The sequence below is a fragment of the Rhincodon typus genome, chromosome 9, assembly GCF_021869965.1.
Source record: "Rhincodon typus isolate 14 chromosome 9, sRhiTyp1.1, whole genome shotgun sequence".
Lineage (NCBI taxonomy): Eukaryota > Metazoa > Chordata > Chondrichthyes > Orectolobiformes > Rhincodontidae > Rhincodon > Rhincodon typus.
The window spans coordinates 30,336,846-30,356,164 of NC_063340.1; the positions used below are offsets into that span (position 1 = coordinate 30,336,846).

At 41.5% G+C, this 19,319-nt stretch overlaps 1 protein-coding gene across 1 annotated transcript in view; it reads left to right on the plus strand.

Annotated features, from left to right (window-relative positions):
* LOC109918713 (tubby-related protein 4-like) overlaps positions 1-19,319 on the plus strand; it is a 576,781-nt gene that overhangs the window by 495,798 nt on the left and 61,664 nt on the right. The window contains exon 14 of the mRNA XM_048600969.1: positions 8,004-8,147. Coding sequence (XP_048456926.1) covers positions 8,004-8,147 — 144 coding nt within the window. The remainder of the gene's footprint in view (positions 1-8,003; positions 8,148-19,319) is intronic.

A 19,319-nucleotide genomic window follows, 5' to 3' on the forward strand; every position in this document is an offset into this window, starting at 1 on the left:
ACTGTTAACTAAAGTAGAGGTCCATGGAAGTGAGGGCAAATTACTGACATGGCTGGGAAATTGGTTGAGTGGCAGGCAACACAAAATGGGGATGATGTGTAGGTACTCAAATTAGCAGGATGTGATCAGTGGTGTCCCATGAGGATCTATGTTAGGGCCTCAATTATTCACATTATTTATGAATGACTTAGATAATGGCATAGAAAATTATATATCTAAGTTTGCTGATGACGCAAAGTTATGCAGCATTGTAGATGGTATTAGCGATAGCATTAAAGGGATAGTGGTAGACCATTGGGCGGCACGGTGGCTCAGTGGTTAGCACTGCTGCCTCACAGCGCCAGGGACCCAGGTTCAATTCCACCCTCGGGCAACTGTCAGTTTGCATGGTCTCCCTGTGTCTGTGTGGGTTTCCTCTGGATGCTTCGGTTTCCTCCCACGGTCCAAAGATGGCAGGCTAGGTGGATTGACCATGCTAAATTGCCCATAGTGTCCTGGGATGTTCAGGTTAGGTGGATTAGACATGGGAAATGCAGGGGTAGGGAAATGAGTCTGGGTAGGTTGCTCTTTGGAGGGGCGGTGTGGACTTGTTGGGCCGAATGGCCTGTTTCCACACTGTAGGGATTCTATGAATAAAAAAAGTGTGTGCAAAATTGTGGCAAACGGGGTTCAATGTAAATAAATAAAAGGTTAGCAATTTTGGGATACATTAGGGAACTTTCTAGATGCTGTGAAGTTAAATGCAGTAGATGTCCAAAGAAACTTGGGAGTTCAGGTATATAGATCATTAAAATGTCATGAACAGGTGCAGAAAATAACCATTAATGGAATACTTTCCTTTATACCTAAAGGACTGGAATACAAGGATGCAAATGTTATGCTTCAGCTTTACAAAACCCCAGTTAGACCCCACTAGGAGTAATGTGAGCAGATCTGGATATAGAAAGATACCTGAGAAAGGATATATTGGCCCTGGAGGATATACAATGTGGGTTTACAAGGAAGATACCTGGACTTAAGGGGTAAAGTTATGAGGAAAGTTTATACAAATCAAGCCTTTTTTTGAGGTTGGTTGGCTCGCTGCGTTGGTTTGTTGTTTCACAGACGTTTCGTTACCATGCTGGGTAACATCCTCAGTGCAGCCTCCGATGAAGCGTCGGTGTGTTTTCCTGCTTGGTTTTCAAACTGTGGAAACACTACATCGGACAATCAGGAAGGAAACTAACAACAAGAGTACATGAACACCAACTGGCTACAAAAAGACACGACCAATACTCACTCATCTCAATCCACATGGACAAGGAGAACCACGACTTCGACTGGGACAACACCAAGATCCTGGGACAGGCTAGGCAGAGACAAGCACGAGAATTCCTGGAAGCATGGCACTCCACAAAGCAGGCTATTAAGAAACACATTGAACTTGACCCCATATACATTCCACTACGGAGGAAACCCAGAAGTGAGGCAATCCATCGCAACGGACCCCAGAGTTTAAAAACCAGGCGGGAAAACATACCGAACTTCATCAGAGGCTGCACTGAGGATGTTACCAGGCACGGTAACGAAACGTCTGCGGAACAACAAACCAGCTCGGCGAGCCAACCAACCTCAACACCCACAACCCGAGCTACAGGTCTACTCCAAAACCTTAGAGCCTATTTTTTCTAGAATTCAGAAGGTAAAGGGGTCATCTGATCGAAGTCTTCAAGGTATTAACAGGAAAAGTCAGGTTAGTTAAATTTAAACAGTTTCCATTAATTGGGGACTCCAGAACTAGGGGGCATCGTCTAAATGTAAGGGACAGACCATTCAGGAGGGATGTTAGGAAGCACTTCTACACACAAAGACTGGTAAATGTTTGGAACTCTCTTCCATAAGCAGCAGTGGATGCTGGATCAGGTGTTAATTTTATGTCTGAGATAGTTAAATATTTGTTAATAAAGGTATTGAGGGATATGGGCCGAAAGTAGGCATATGGAGTTAGGCCACAGATCAACCATGATCTCATTTAATGGCAGACTTACTTGAAGAGATGAATGGCCTACTCCTGCTCCTATATTCCTTCAACCCTATCTCAGAACACATGGCCCTAAAATTTTCTTTTCTTCTCATTGGCTTGCCTATTTCAGTGTTTCCCATACTATCTGCCATCCTCTTCAAACTTCAGCTCATTCAAAGCTTGTATCCTCCATCAAATCCTGCTTACCCATCAACTAAAACCTCTCAACCCTCCAAGACTGAAACTTAAAATTTTCATTCGCATGTTTAAATCCCATTATCCTCAATGCATTTAGTTTGTCTTAAAGTATAGAGATAGGTTAGGTAAAAGAATACATGCTCTCAACTTCAGATTTAGAAAGGTACATTTTAATAGCTGCAGAATCAAAGAAGGATATAATGAAACAGAATTCCTTTCAATGCAACATACTTATCTTCACAAGAGAAACATAACATGCATGAGAAATTATTTTACACCAATCTGCTTTACCCACTTGAGAATAACCAAATGGTGTGTTGTTTAAAAGACCTGAATCATACTCTGCAATCACAGCTGTTATCAGTAGAAAAAATACTTCATTTGTGTAATGCATTTCCCAACCTGATGTCTCAATGCAGTTTACAGCACATAGGGTGCTTTTTGAAAAGTAACTGTTGTAAGACAGAGGTTCATGTTTCTTTATATTTCTACATGCTAGTTAGGATCCAGTTCATTTCCTAACCTAATGCTATTAACAATTTGATGGGTGGTGTTATATGATACTGTTATTCAAAAAGGGAGCAAGTGGTAAACCAGGAGACTACAGGCCATTTAGTCTAACCTCAGTTGTGGAGAAACTATTGGAAGCAATTCTGAGGGACAGAATTGATCTGCATTTGGGGAGGCAGGGACTAATTAAGGAGAGTTTTGTTCAGGAAAGATCTTAGTTGACCAACTTGAATGCATTTTTCAGAGATAACCAGGTGTGTAAATGAGGGCAACACATTCAACATAGTCTATGTGACTTCAGCAACGCTTTTGATAAGGTTCTGCCTGGGAGACTATTAGTGAAGGTAAGAAACCATAGGATCTACAGAAATTTGGCAAGTTGGATCCACGATTGGCTGAATGGCAGGAGCGGAGGTGAAGATCAAGGGTATTTTTGTGACTAGGAGCCTGTGTTCATTGGGTCTTTGCAGTGATCACTGTTGGAGCCCCTGCATGTTTGTCATATATATAAACGATTCAGACTTGAATCTAGGAGGGTTGTTCAGTAAGTTTATTGATAATATGAGAATTGGTGGGGTGGCAATAGTGAGGAGGATAACCTCACATTACAGGACAATATAGAAAGTCTGATTAGATAGGCTGATTAGTGGCAAATGGAATTCAATCTGGATATGTGTGAGGTGATTCACTTGGGCAGAACCAAACAAGGCAAGAAACACATGATGAATGGTAGGACCCTGGAAAGCATCAGGATCAGAGGCATCTTGGTGTGCATGCCCACCTGTCCCTTAAGGTAGCAGGATAGATAAAGTGGTTAAGAAGACAAATGGGATTCTTGCCTCTATTAGTTGAAGGATAGTTTAAGCAGGGAGGTGATGCTGGTACTGTATGAAATGTTGATTTGGCCACAGCTAGAGTATTGTATACAATTTCGGAATCCACACTATAGGAGGGGTGTACGCTGTAGAGGGTGCAGTGGAGCTTTACCTGTATGTGGCTTGGGCTGGAGAATTTATGAAAGAGAGATTAGATTGACTGGGGTTTTTTTACCCTTGGAACAAATGAGACTGAAGAGAGACGTGATTGAGATGCATCAAATCATGAGGGGCATAGACGGAGTAGACAGAAAGAAGCTGTTTCACTTGGTGGAGGGATCAATGACTCGGGCATGGATTTTAGGTAAGTGGCAAAAGGTTTAGAGGGGATGTGAGGAAAACATTTTTCGCCAAGAGCATGGTGGGAATCTGGAACTCACTGTTTATAAGGATGGCAGAGGTGCAAACTTGATATACCTAAGGGCCTTTTTCTGTGCCATTTTTTCTTTTCTATTTCTTTTTTTTCTTTTTCTATTTCTATTTCTTTTCTATTGTATATTTCAGTGTCACTCTATACAACGTTATTTCTCCTTAACATATATCCTTGCTTCATCAAGAATCTAATGAATCTTTTTGGTATTTTGCTTTATTCCATTAAAATTGTGATTTGACCTTTTGGCTTTTGTCACTATGTCATCAATTCAGACTTTAAAACTTTAAATATCTTTATCAGACATGAACATCTGTTGGGCAGCTAATTAAAATTATAGAATTGAAACACCTATTTTTTAATGATCCATATGAATATTTTTGTCATTCATGTTTAGGAAAGGATAATATGATTTAAATGTTATAAAGTTTATAATTATAAAATTATAAAAATATTTTGTTAGTGTATTAAAAATAAACTTGAAAATAGAATACTTTAAATCCAGATGAACAATTTTATAGCTATCATGTAATATTTATCACACACTATTTAAATTATAAAGTGGGAGCAAGGAAGTATCAACTCAAATCAACTTTCTATTGCTCATGTAACTTAATGCACTTAAAGGTTTCATTTTGTTTCAATCTTATCTGCCATCAGTTAGCCAACAGCAAATGCAACTGACCAATTTTGCAATAAATCAATGGACCCAGCAATGGTTTCAACTTGCTGCTTATAAGAATAGTGTAAGTAAAAGTAATCAATGATTTAAAAAGGAAATAGAGGGGCACTCGTAGAAAATTATACTTATAATGAGAGTGAAACATTGGAGGGATTATAACATACCTGAAGGTGGAAGAAAACCAGGGAGGACATAAGTGAATGCTGTGACTATCATTTTCCAGTCCCCACTAGATGCAGGCGTGGAACCAGAGGGTTGGATATCTGTGAATGTCGTAGAATTATTCAAAAAGAGATGCAAGGGTTAAGCCAAATACTTATAGGCTGGTCAATGTCAACTTGGTGGTGGTCAACTTACTGGAATCAATACTGAAAGATAGGATTAATTGATACTTAGAAAAGCATAGATGAGTCAGGAATAGTCAGCATGGTTTCATTAAGGGAAGATTGTGTCTTGCTAATTTAATTTTTTTTTGAAGAAATAGTAAGGATTGATGAGTATAGCGCATGTTTTCCATATGGACTTTAGTAAGACATGTGACAAGATCTCACTTGGCAGACTGGTCAGAAAAATTAAATCCCAAAGGATAAAAGGAACTGTGCCAAGTTGAATCCATAATTAGTTTAGTACCAGAATACAAAGTGTAATGATCAGTGAACATTTTTGCGAATAGGAAGCAGTTTCTGGTGGAGTTACACAAAGTATGGTGTAGTTATCTTTGCTGTTTGTAGTATATATATGAATAATTTACTTTAAACTGTGGGAGGCATGTTTGGGAAATTCAGAGACAACACAAAAACAGGCGATGTAGTTGATAGTGATAATTTGAATTGCAGGATGTTATTCACTGGTTTGATCGAGAGAATGGAAAAGTGGGAAATGGTAGTCAATTCTGGGGTGTGCGAGAATATGCATTTGAAAAGGATAAACAAAGGAAAGGAATACTTAATACATAAATAAAGCAGGAGAATACACTGGGCGGCAAGGTGCTTTGTGGTTAGCACTACAGCCTCACAGCGCCAGGGACCCAGGTTCAATTCCACCATCGGGTGACTGTGTGGAGTTTGCACATTCTCTCGGTGTCTGCATGGGTTTCCTCCGGGCGCTCCGGTTTCCTCCCACAGCCCAAAGATGCACAGGCTAGGTGGATTGGCCATGGGAAATATGGCATTTCAGGGAAAGGGTGGAGGGTTTGGGTCTGGCTGGGATGCTCTTCAGAGGGTCGGTGTGGACACGATGGACTGAATGGCCTTTTTCGCTACTGTAAGGATTCTATAATAAATGGGCAGATATTGAGATTCATAGTCAAAATGAGAGTGGGGTGCATGACCATATGTCCATGCAAGTGGCAGGGAAGATATATAAGCCTTGTTTTAAAAAAAAGGCATATAGCATGCTTTCCTTCATTGGGTGAGGTATTGAAGACAAAAGCATGGGTGTAATGCTGGAAGTATGTAGGATACTGATTAGATTCAAGTTTTGTGTAGATTTCTGGTCACCACATTACAGGAAGGAGATAATTACTCTAGATTTACAAGAGAGCAAATTTACAAGAATGTTGTCAAGATTTGAAAATGGGAGGTATTGGTCGGTTAGTGTGGTTTTCCTTAAAGTAGAAGAGGCTGAGTGGTGACGTAATTTATGTGTACAAAATAATGAAGGGCTTTAATGGAGTGAACAGGGAAGCACTGATTCCCCTTCCAGAGCGGTCAATTACCAGACTGCATGGATTTAAGGTGATTGGTGGAAGAATTAAAGGGAACATAAGGAAAACCTGTTTTTCCACAGAGTGGTGGGTGTCTGGAATCTGCTGCCAGGTTTCTGTGGTAGAAACAGAAACCTTCAACGCACTTGAATGAAATCTAGATCTGGGCCTGAAGTGCTCTAACCTGCAAGGCTACAGATCAGGTACTTTCAGTGGTTCAATGAAAATAAACTTGTAGAGCTACTGGGATGGATTAGGGTGATGTGAGATAGGTGAGATTGACTGCATTGCTCTGCATAAAGATGACATCATGGCTGAATGGTTTGTTTCAATGCTATGCTATATGACTCAATATTTTCATATTATAAGGCTCCTTTGCCACTTAAAAATAATGAGCTAATCTGGTTGTATATTTGAAAAAAAAATGTAAGAGTGGTTAGTGCAAGTAACCCTAACTACTGGAAAGTTTGTCTTAAAATAAATAAGGTTCCATTTCATTAGCATGTGCTCATTTTCTTTACAGCTGAAATTGCAGGAAATACAGGGAGATAGATCTTTATTAAGATAGCACCTTTCCAATTCTCAGGATATACTTGAGCACTCAGCGAGTAATTTATTTTTGAAGTCATAAAGACCATGTCTTTTTATGTTTCTATCTTTTTGATTGTGGACAGAAATGGGAAAAGAACTGGTTTAAAACCTAAGGATTGTTGTCACATTACTTCAGTTTTTAAAAGCAAGTATCCTCACCTCAGCCTCATCATAAGAGCTGTTTACACACCTGATTATTCAAGCAATAATGGAAACCTGGTTATAGCCGAGCTGGAGCTAATGGGCAGTGTACACATGGAAATTTGGCCAGCAACAAGTCGCTGAGTGATCTGTGGACAGGTGAACAGTTATCGCAAAAACTCTCTGCCTGTTAACAACTATGTGATTGGTTTCAACTTAGCTAAACAGCTTAGGAGTGTTAATGTTTTGGTACAAGCCACTGGATTGTCGCAAGGGCAATAAAAACTACCTTAAGCATAGAGAAAGATTCATTTTCTTTCCCCTCAGCAATTGCTGTAAGCTTTAGACCTTAACTAGTAAGTCAGAGACTTTGAGCTTGAACCAGCCTTGTACTTTCTGCAAGCAAATAAAATATCAGGGTAAGGAGAATCAAGGAGTAGCATCTCTTGACAAGCCAAAAGGACTACCTCAGTAAACCCTGTGAACAAAGACCACTAAACCAATTTCCCAGTCTTTCCCTCTGCCCATAATACACATTTTTTTTGAGTCTGTGTCTATCTATGCGTGAGTATAGAGGGGAAGTTTTGCAAGTGATTAACCTAATGTCAACAGTTCATAATTGTTCATCTGTGGTTAGAATCTGTTTTTTTTAATAAATAGCAATTCTAATTAAGTACAGAACTCTTTGATGACTCTGGGAATACCAGGGTTTGATTTCTAGAGCGGACCCTAGTGAAGTGTAGATTTTATGGTTCATTGGGCAAATTCCAATAGGAATTCTCAAAATAGCAATTTAAATTATTGTTTTTGGTGAATTTGGACAATTATTGATTAATTTCTTGCTTGTTTTCAGCTTCAATACAATTTATTCTTTGTTCTATTGTATTTAGGGTGTATATAATTAACATCAATCGTCTTGTCATTCTTAGTCATCTACAAAACCAGCTTGCTCCATCTTCAGCCCAGACAAATGACTATTTATCTACCAGAAGTACGCAAGCTATCTATGGACTTCATCAATATGTCTATATTCAATCCCAGTGTTTTCAGTGAAGATGAGGATGATCTTGCAGGTAAGTCTCACCTGTGTTCATTTGAATATATTTAAACTAAGATTCAGCTCAACCTATTTCACAGATTAACACAGCTGCTTGTGATCCTTTATTGAGGTTCTTAAGTGTTGGACAGTATACCGGAAAGTGTGGACAGGCTGCTGCCTTCCTTTTACAAAACTGGCTTAGATAATCCTTCTTCAGTATACTTGCAACGTCTTTAGAAATAATTCCAATAATGTTTAACACACATAAAGACAGACACCTTTAAACTTGCCATAAATAGAGGCTAAATTTTGAATTAGCAGCTTACAGGTTAAATGCAATTATGTAATTCAACAAAAGACTTGGGTTTTTTTTACATAAGTTATCTAGATGTAAGTGTACAAGGCATGATTAGTAAGTTTGTGGATGATACAGAATTAGGAGGTATGGTTGATAGCAAGGAAGGTTATCAAAAGTTACAGAGGGATCTTGATCAGATGGGAAAGTGGGCTGAGGATTGGCAAATGCAATTCAATATAGATGGTGTTGCTGTTTGGAAAGTCAAACCAAGGTAGGACTTATACAGTAAATTGTAAAGTCCTGAGGAGTGTTGTGGAACAGAGGGACCTAGGAGTACAAGTACATAGTTCATTGAATGCGGCGTCACAGGTGGACAGGGTGGTGAAGAAGGCATTTAGCATGCTGGCCTTCATTGGTCAAGGCATTGAGTATAGGAGTTGGGACGTTATGTTGCAGTTGTATAAGTCATTGATGAGGCCGCACTTGGAGTATTGTGATAACATAGTGTGGAGCTGAAGGAACACAGCAGGCCAGGGAGCATCAGAGGAGCAGGAAAGTTGACATTTTGGGTCAGGACCCTTCTTCAGGAATGGCTTCACAGTGCGGTTATAACTCACTCAGAGATAGCAAGAACTGCAGATGCTTGAGTCAGAGATAACACAGCGTGGAGCTGGAGGAACACAGCAGGCCAGGCAGCATCAGATGAGCAGGAAAGTTGAAGTTTTGTGTCGGGTTCCTTCTTCATTTCTGAGCCAAGTGCAGGTAAATTCTTCATATGAACAAATGCAGTCAATTGGAATTAGCTGAGAGGGCAGTATGGTCAGCATGGACCAGTTTAGGTTGAAGGGCCAGTTTCCATGCTGTATTACTGTATGACTCTGTGACTTTGCTGATGATGATATTCATTTTCACAGTACTTGATGGTAAAGGGATCGGTTAGCTGTTACACAGTGACGCTAACAGCGTGGGTTCAATTCCTGCATTGACTGAGGTTATCATGAAGGATATTCCTTCTTAACCTGTCCCCTCATCTGAGGTGTGGTGACCCTCAGTTTAAACCACCTCAGACAAGGTGTTTACCAATTGCCTCTCTGAAGGACGCATTTCAACTCCACTCTGACAACACCGCTCTGCAAGAGGAACAAGATAGTACACATCTCTTAAAGGCACAGTATCATCACAATATGGTTGCTCTCTCATATTGTGATGATACTGTGCCTTTAAGAGATGTGTTCTATCCTGTTTCACTTGCAGAGGGGTGTTGCCACAGTGGTGTCAAAATTTGTCCTTCAGACAGGCAGTTGATAACAGCCCTTTTATACTTCGTACTCTGACCAATGAGGGCAAGCATGCTGCATGCTTTCTTTGCCACCTTATCCACTTGTGTTGCCATATGAATGGAGCTATGGAATTTGACCCCAAATCCCTCTGTATATCGATGCTGCAAATGGTCCTGCCTTTTACTGTAAATGTTCCTCTTGCATTTGACCTCCCAAAATGCATTACCTGACACTTGTTTGGATCAAATGCCATCTGCCATTTCTCCACCCAACTTTCCAGCTCATCTATATCCTGTTGTATTCTTTGACAATCTTCCTCACTATCCACAACTTAATCAATTTTTGTGTTGTCTGAAAATTTACTAATTAGACCACCCACATTTTCATTGAAATTGTTTACATAAAATGCAATCAACCACTGATCCTTGTGAAACACCACTGTTCACAGATCCCCAGTCAGAAAAATACCTCTCCACAACTAACTTCTGCCTTTCTTCTTTTGTATCCAACTTATCAACTCACTATGGATCCCATGTGTCTTAACCTTCTGGAATCTTCCTTACTCTCGTACTCCAACTCTCTTGAAATAAGGGCCAACATTCCATTAGCCTTTCTGAATCTGCTGCACCTGTTGTGTTAGTTTTCTGTGTTTCAAGCACAAGTACCACTAAATCCTTTTGTGTTTCAGCTTCCTGCGGCTTTTCTCCATTTAAATAATACTGTCCTTTTGATCTCCCTTGACATTTTCCTACAGTATACTCCATTTGCCAAACATTTGCCAACTCACTGATCCATTAATATCTCTCTGTCAACTATATGTATCCACCTCACAACTTGCATTTCCACCTATTTTGTGTTTGGCTTTAGTACATTTGCTTCCTTCCTCCCAGTCATTGATATATATTGTAACCAATTGCAGTCCTAGTGCTGAACCCCACTGGTTACATATTGCCAACCTGAAAAGAACTCCTTATCCCTGCCCATTAGCCATTTTTCTGTCCATGCCAATATACTGCCATTTCTCTGCCCAACTTTCCAACCAATCTCAAACACCAAGGGCTCTTATCTTATAACTTAACCTTTTGTGAGGTACCTTGTCGAATGCCTTTTTGCAAGTCCAAATACAAGCATCTACTGGTCCCCTTTTAGCCACTGATTGATTAATCTTTGAAAACCTGTAATGAATTAGTAAGACATGATTTCCCTTTCATGAAAGCCATGCTTTCAGCTCCAGCAGCCAACAAAAATCTACCAAACTTAATGGAAGCAAAACTGGAATCCTGTGGGTCTGTGTGAGCCTCACTCCACCCACTCATGATTCTTCTGTCTTAGTTTAAAGAAATGGCAGGACCATTAGCAGCATCAATATACAGAAGGATTTGGGTCAAAGCCCATAGCTCCATTCAAGTGGCAACACAAGTGGATATGGTGGTAAAGAAAGCATATGGCATGCTTGCCTTCATCGGTCGGAGCATTAAGTATAAACGTTGGCTAGTCATGTTGCAGCTGCATTAAACTTTAATTAGGCCACATTTAGAGTATTTTGTGCAGTTCTGGTCACCATGATAGGTATGATGTGGAGTTTTGGAGAGGGTACAAAAGAGGTTTACCAGGATGTGCCTGGATTGGAGTGTATTAGCTATAAGAAGAGGTTGGATGAACTTGGATTGCTTTTGCTAGCGCATCGGAGGCAAAGGGGGTGACTGATAGAAGCAATTAAAACTGTGCAAGCAAGTCGTTAAGTTTTAAGATAGCTATGAATAAGGATAAATCAGGACCTTGCAGGAAGGTACTAAATTGGGGGAAGGCGAATTACAGCAGCATTAAGCAGGAGCTAGGGAAAGTTAATTGGGACATAGCTGATAACAGGCAAGTCCTCAGCTGACATTTGAGAGTTGTTTAAAGGTCTACTAATCAGGGTTCATGACCGGCATGTTTCAGTAAGGAGGAAAGAAAAGGATGGCATGGTATGGGACATTTGGATGATGAGGGAGTTTGTGAATTTAGCCAAAAAGTAAAAGGAAGCATATGTAAGGTTTAGAAAGCAAAAATTGGACAGGGCCCGTGAGGAATATAAAGAAAGCAAGAAATAACTCAAGCAGAAAATTAGGAGGGGCCATGAAATGTTCTTGGCAAGTAGGGTCAAAGAGAATCCCAAGGCATTTTGTACATACATTAAAAGCAAGAGGATAACTAGAGAGAGGGTAGGATCACTGAAAGATAAAGGAAGGAACTTGTGCTTGGAGGCAGAGAATAAGGGTGAGATCCTAAATGAGTACTCTGCAACAATATTCACTAAAGAAAAGGACATGGAGGATAGTGAGATTCGTGTGGGGCATGCTAATATGTTAAGATATTTTGAGATCAAGGAAGAAGTGGTGTTAGGTCTCTTGAAGAGTTTTGAGGTGGATACGTCACCAGGTCCCAATGGGATCTACCCCATGTTATTCAGAGAGACAAGAGAGGAGATTGCTGGGCCGTGACCAAGATCTTTGTATCCTGTCTAGCCATTGGAGAGGTCCTGCAGGACTAGCAAGTAACTAATGTTGTTTCTCTGTTTAAGAAGCGAAATAGGGAGAATCCAGGATATTTATAGCCCGGTGAGTCTCACATCGGTGGTTGGGAAGCTATTGGAGATGATTCATAGGGATAGGATTTACGCATTTGGAAAAGCATGGCCTAATTAATGACAGTCAGCATGGTTTTGCACTGGGAAGATCATGTCTTACTAACTTGATTGATTTTTTTGAGGTGGTGACAAGGATGATTCATGAAGGTAGAGCAGTGGATGTTGGTTACATGGATTTTAGTAAGGCTTTCAACAAGGTACTTCATAGTAAGCTCATCCAGAAGATTAAGATGTATGGGATTCTTGGTGACTTGGCTGTTTGGATTCAGAATTGGCTTGCCTATTGAAGAAAGAGGGTAGTGGTGGAAGGGTATTTTTCTGGCTGGAGATCTGTGACTAGTGGTGTTCCACAGGGATCCATACTGGGACCTTTGCTGTTTGTGATTTATATTAAATGACTTGAATGAAAACTTAGTTGAGTGGGTTAGTATGTTTGAAGATATTGAGGCAGTTGTGGATAGTGTAGAAGATTGTCAAAGGATACAGCAGGATATAGATCAGTTGCAGATATGGGCAGAGAAATGGCAGATGGAGTTTAATCAGGGAAAATGTGAGGTGTTAGACTTTAGGAGATCAAATATTAAGGGACAGTATACAGTTAATGGTAGGACCTTTAACAGCATTGATATACAGACGGATCTTGGTGTCCTACTCCATAGTTCCTTGAAAGTGGCCACACAAGTAAATAGTGTGGTAAAGAAGGTGTATGGAATGCTTGCCTTTATTGGTTGGGGCATTGAGTACAAGAGTCAGGAAATAATATTGCAGCTTTATAAAACTTTGGTTAGGCCGCTCTTAGAGTGCACTTATTGTGTTCAGTTCTGGTCACCACATGACAGGAAAGATGTGGAGAGGGTGCAGAAGAGGTTTACCGGGATTCACCTGCACTTCGTCCAACCTTATCTGTTGCATCTGTTGCTCCCGATGTGGTCTCCTCTATATTGGGAAGACCAAATGCAGACTCAGGGACCGGTTCACGGAGCATCTGTGCTCTGCATGCAACAACCAACCTGACCTTACGGTTGCCATCCATTTTAATTCTCCCTTCCACTCCCCTGATGACATGTCCTTCCTTGTCTCCTCCACTGTCAGACTAAGGCCAAAAGTAAACTGGAGGAACAACACCTTCGCCTTGGAAGCTTACTGCCCAATGGCCTTCACATTGACTTCACCAGCTTCAAAGTCCCTCCACTCCCAGCATTATCCCATGTCTAGCCCTCCCCTTCCTGACCTGACCCATATAACCTGTCCATCTTCCTACTCACCTACCAGCTCCACCCTTCCCACAAACCAATCATAATAACCCCTTGCCTGCATCCACCTATCACCATTACTGCTACCCTTCCCCCAGCCCCATCCCCTCCCTCTATTTAGTTCTGGACTCCCCTCCCCCTCCCCAATCCTGACGAAGGGTTTTGGCCCAAAACATTAACTTACCCGCTCCTTGGATGCTGTCTATCTGCTGTGCTTTTCCAGCCTCACACCTATAGACTTTACCAGGATGCTGCCTGGATTAGAGGGTATGAGCTATAAGGAAAGGCTGGACAAACTAGGGTTGTTTTCTCTAGAGCGGCGCAGGCTGACAGGAGACTTGAAAGAAGTGTACAAAATTATGACAGGCATAGATAGGGTTGACAGTCAGAATCATTTTCCCAGAGTTGAAATGTCTAATACTAGAGGGTGTGTGTTTAAGGTGAGAGGGGGAAAATTCAAAGAAAATGTGAGAGACATTTTTTTACACTGGAAGTGGTGGATGCCTGGAACGCACTGCCAGAGTAGTGGTGGCAGCATGTTAGGGGCAGCATGTTAGGGGCATTTAAGGGGCTTTTGGATAGGCACGCAAATAAGCAAGGAATGGAGGAGTATGGACTACGGGCAGGCAGAAGACATTAGTTTAATTTGGTATCATGTTCATTACAATATTGTGGGCCAAAGGGACTGTTCCTGTTGCATAGGTTTAAAGTGAGGGGGGAAGTTTAAAGGAGATGTGTGAGGCAAATTTTTTAAGACGGAGGGTGGATGGAGCAAGTACGATAGCAAAGTTGAAGAGGCATTTAGACACATTAACGGGCAGGGAATAGAGGGAAATGGACCACGCTTAAGCAGATGGGCTTAATTTAGAATGGCATCATGATCAGCACAGACGTGGTGGGCCAAAGGGCTTGTTCCTGTGTTGTACTGTTCAGCGTTCTGTGCTTTTACCACGGCTGTACAAGGTGCTGGTAAGATCACATTTGGAGTACTGCGAACACTGTTGGTCATGTTACTTCAGGAAAGATATTATTTCATTCGAGCCAGGTTGGAGAAGGCTCATTTGTATGATCCCTGCTGGAGAGGGATTGTCTTATCAGCAAAGACTAAACAAATTGGGACTCTATTCATGGAGTTTAGAAGAATGAGAGGTGATCTCATTGATACGTATAAGATTCTGAAGGGACTTGGCAAGGTAAAAGCTGAGAGGATGTTTCCCCTCATGAGACAGTCTAGGACCAGAGGGCATCATTTCAGAATTAAGGGGTGCCAATTGCAGATTGAGATGATGAGGAATTTCTTCTCTCAGAGGGTGAGAATCTTTGGAATTCTTTGCCACAGAGGACTGTGGGGCGAGAATCCTTGTGTATATTTAAGGTTGAGATAGATAATTTCTTGATCAGTAGGGGAATCAAAAGTTACAAGGAAAAGGCAGGAATGTGGACATGAAGAATGTTGGATCAGCCATCATCCCATTGAATGGCGGAATAGGCTCAAGGAGCTGAATGGCCTTCTCCTATTCCTATTTTGCCTGGTCAGATGTCTTGCTGGATTTGTACAGGGCCTTGGTGAGACCACACCCTGGAATATTGTGTGCAGTTTTGGTCTCCTTATTTGAGGCAGGATATTCTGGCTATGGAGGAAGTGCCACAAAAATTCACCATACTAAGTTGTGGAATAATAGGACAGATATATAAAGCCAGACTGGATCAGTTAAGATTTTATTCACTGGAGCTTAGAAGAATGAGGGGGGATTGCACAGAAACCTATAAAATGCTAACAGGACTAGACAGGGTAAATACAGAAACAATGTTCCTGGTGACTGGGGAGTCCAGAACCAGGAGTCATGGTCTAAGGATATAGGATAGGCCATTTAGGACTGAGATGAGGAGAAATTTCTTCACCCACAGAGTGGTGAGCCTTTGGAATTCTCTGCCACAGAAAGCGGTTAAGGCCAAACATTGAATGTTTTCAAGAAGATAGATATTGCTCTATAATGTCTATTTCAGGAGCCAGTGCAGATGCAATGGGTCAAATGGCCTCCTTCTGTAATGTAATTTCTATGATTCTATGGAAAGGATCTAAGGGTATGGGTAGAAAGCAGGAAGAGGGTACTGAGTGGGGTGATCAGCGTGATTACATTGATTGGTGGAGCAGGTTCAAAGGGCCAAATGCCCTACTCCTATTTCCTCTGTTTCTACACTAAAAATCTTTCCAACTCAGTTGAAAATATTCAGTGCCTCATCCACCATTACTCTTTGGGGAATTCCAATGATAATGACCCTTTGACATTAAAACTCCTTGTCTTTTTCTTAAATGACAGAGATTGCTTATGCTGAAACTGTGTTCCTGAGTTTGAGACTTGCTCATGAGGGGTAACATTCTCTTTGTATCTAATGTATCAAGCCCCCTCAGAATCTGTGGTTGGTTCGCTCGCCAAGCTGGTTCATTAGTTAGCAGACGTTTCGTTACCCTACTGGGTAACATCATCAGTGCAGCGTCCAATGAAGCGCTGTTGTGTTTTCCTGCCTGGTATTTAAATTCTGGGGTCCGTTGGAATTGGTTACCTCGTTTCCGGTTTTTCTGCGCAGTGATGAACTGACCACAAGATTCCTATGACCATTGGGCATCAGAGTGGCACACAAACCTATGTTAACCCTCCACTAACTGCAAACTCAGACCAAAGACCCCTTACCCACGAACCAACGTGATATACAAGATCCTATGTAAAGAATGTGACAAACACTACATTGGACAGACAGGAAGGAAGCTGGCCACAAGAATACATGAACACCAACTAGCAACAAAAAGACATGACCAGTACTCGCTCATCTCCATTCACACGGATAAGGAGAACCACCAGTTCGAATGGGACAACATTTGGATCCTAGGACAGGCCAAACAGAGACAAGCATGGGAACTTCTAGAGTCTTGGTTCTCCATCGAGAAGGCCATCAATAAACATGTAGAGTTAAGGGGCGGCAGGGTGGCTCAGTGGTTAGCACTGCTGCCTCACAGCGCCAGGAATCCAGGTTCAATTCCACCCTCGGGCGACTGTCTGTGTGGAGATTGCACATTCTCCCTGTGTCTGTGTGGGTTTCCTCTGGGTGCTCCGGTTTCCTCCCAAATCCAAAGGTATGCAGGTTAGGTTGATTGGCCATTGCCCGTAGTGTTCAGGGATATGTAGGTTAGGTGGGTTATAGGGGGATGGGTCTGTGTGGGATGTTGTTAGGGTCAGTGTGGACTTGTTGGGCCGAAGGGCCTGTTTCCACACTATATATACCCTATATATACACTGCTGGGAAGAAAAACTGGAAATGAGGTAACCAATTCCAACAGACCCCAGAGTTTAAATACCAGGCAGGAAAACACAACAACACTTCATTGGAGGCGACACTGATGATGTTACCCAGCAGAGTAATGAAACATCTGTGAACTAATGAACCAGCTCAGCGAGCGAACCAACCACAGCATCCACAACCTTAGATGCCTCAGAATCTTTCATGTTTCAATAAAATTACCTCTCATTCCATTTTTTATAAGAAGGAAACCCTCCATCCCAGGGAATCAAGCTAGTAAACTTCTCTGAGCTATCTCCAATCTAATTAAATTCCTCCATAAATGAAGAGACCAAAAGTGCTCTGTACTCTAGATATGGCCTGAACAACCCACTCTATAGCTATAGCAAGACTTTCCCACTCTTTTATTTTTGCCTCCCTTCAATAAAGGCTAACAAACACTGTACTTTGTTAACCATTTGCTGCCCCTGTAAGATAACAGGTTGCGTTTCATGTACAAAGACAACCAGATCTATCTTTGTGGCAGCATTCAGTAGTCTCGCTGTAACAAAATATTCTGCTTTTCTTCCCACTAAAGTAGACAACCAGCATTTTTTGCAATATAAGCCATCTGGCAAAATTTTTCCCATTCACTTAATCTAACTATATACCTTTACAGACTCTTTGTGTTACGCTCACAACCTTATGTTCAAATTTGGCTACCAGACACTTAGTCCCTTCGTCCACATCATTACAGATTGTCCCCTATGTGATACTGCACTATTTACAGTTTGTCAGCCTTGTTGTCAACTCTACTCAATTTGTCATACACAATTTTCCTTTCACAAAATCATGTTGACTCTGCTTTAATCATGTTATGATTTTCTGATTCTAGGAACAACCCAATTACAGATGTCAATCTAACTAGCTTACAGTTTTCTACTTTGTATCTCACCCTTATTTTGAATAGAGCCATTACATTTCCAATTTGTTCAATCTGCTAGGACTTTTGGAAAATTTTGCAAGATTACAGCTAATGCAGCTGTTTCTTTTCAGGGCCTAGAATGCAGTCTAGGGGATTTTTCAGCCTTTAGTCTATCTAAAAGACTTCATAGCACATTTCATAAGTAGTGTTAATTTTTTTAAAAATTCTTTCGGGGATGTGGGAACCTCTAGCAAGGTCAGGATTAGTACACATTTAGCACGGTGGCTCAGTGGTTAGCACTGCTGCTTCACAGGGCCAGGGACCTAGGTTCAATTCCACCCTCGGGCGACTGTCTGTGTGGAGCTTGCACATTCTCCCTGTGTCTGTGTGGGTTTCCTCCCAAAGTCCAAAGATGTGCAGGGTAGGTGGATTGACCATGCTAAATTGCCTATAGATGTAAAGTCCAGAGATGTTTAAGTTAGCTGGGTTAGACATGGAGAAACGTAGGGGTAGGGGAATGAGTCGGGGTGGGATGCTCTTCGGAGGGGCGGTATGGACGTGTTGGGTTGAATGGCCTGTAGGGATTCTGTGATTTCTGTGAAGTGATGGTGAGGCTCCTTCTTCAGCTGCTGCAGTCCATCTGTTGTAGATACATCTAGAGTGCTATGAAGATGGAAGGTCTAGTAGTCCAGCTACAATGAAGTGTCAATAATATAAGGTGAAATGTTGTGCCCTCACCCATGATGTACTGGGCAGTGAAGGAGACATTTAAATAGATGGGAGGATTGGCCAATGGGGATCCTGGCACATTGTCATCTCCAAACTTGTTAAGTCCCTGGCGGGAAGGCCATGAATGCCGTTCCTACCCTACTGCTAAATGAAGCCCTCAAGTGGGCAAATAAAAGCCCAAAGAACTGCGGATGCTGTAAATCAGGAACAAAAACAGGTGTTGCTGGAAAAGTTCAACAGGTCTGGCAGCATCTGTGAAGTGAAATCAGAGTTAACGTTTTGGAATGGGTGACCCTTCCTCAGAACATCTGGTCAGTTCATTTAAGTTTTCTGCCACTGGTAAGCCCAGGATGTGAAAGTTTCACCATTATTCATGCCATTGGATGTCATGGGGAGATGGTTAGATTCTGTTGTTGGAGGTGGTCATTGAGTAACTGTCACTTGCCACTTGGAAGCCCAAACTTGGAACACATACAGCTGTGGCCTGGGGATGGCCATCACCCTCGTGCTAGGTATGGCTTCCACTGATGGAGAGTTTTCCCCTTATTCCTATGACTTTAATTTTTTAAGTGCTCCTTAATGCCATGCTTAGTCAGGTAACTACTTGATGTCAAAGGCAGTCACTCTCACCTCGCCTCTGGAGTTCAACTCTATTGTTCATGTTTGGATCAAGGCTTTAACAAGATCAGGAGCTAGGTGTCCCTGGCAGAACCTATTGTTCATCATGGTTTGCTGTGCAATTGTGGGATGAAACGACTGTTGATTAAAATTTCCATCATTTTCCTGATTATTTAAGAGTAGATGCAGTGGTTGGTA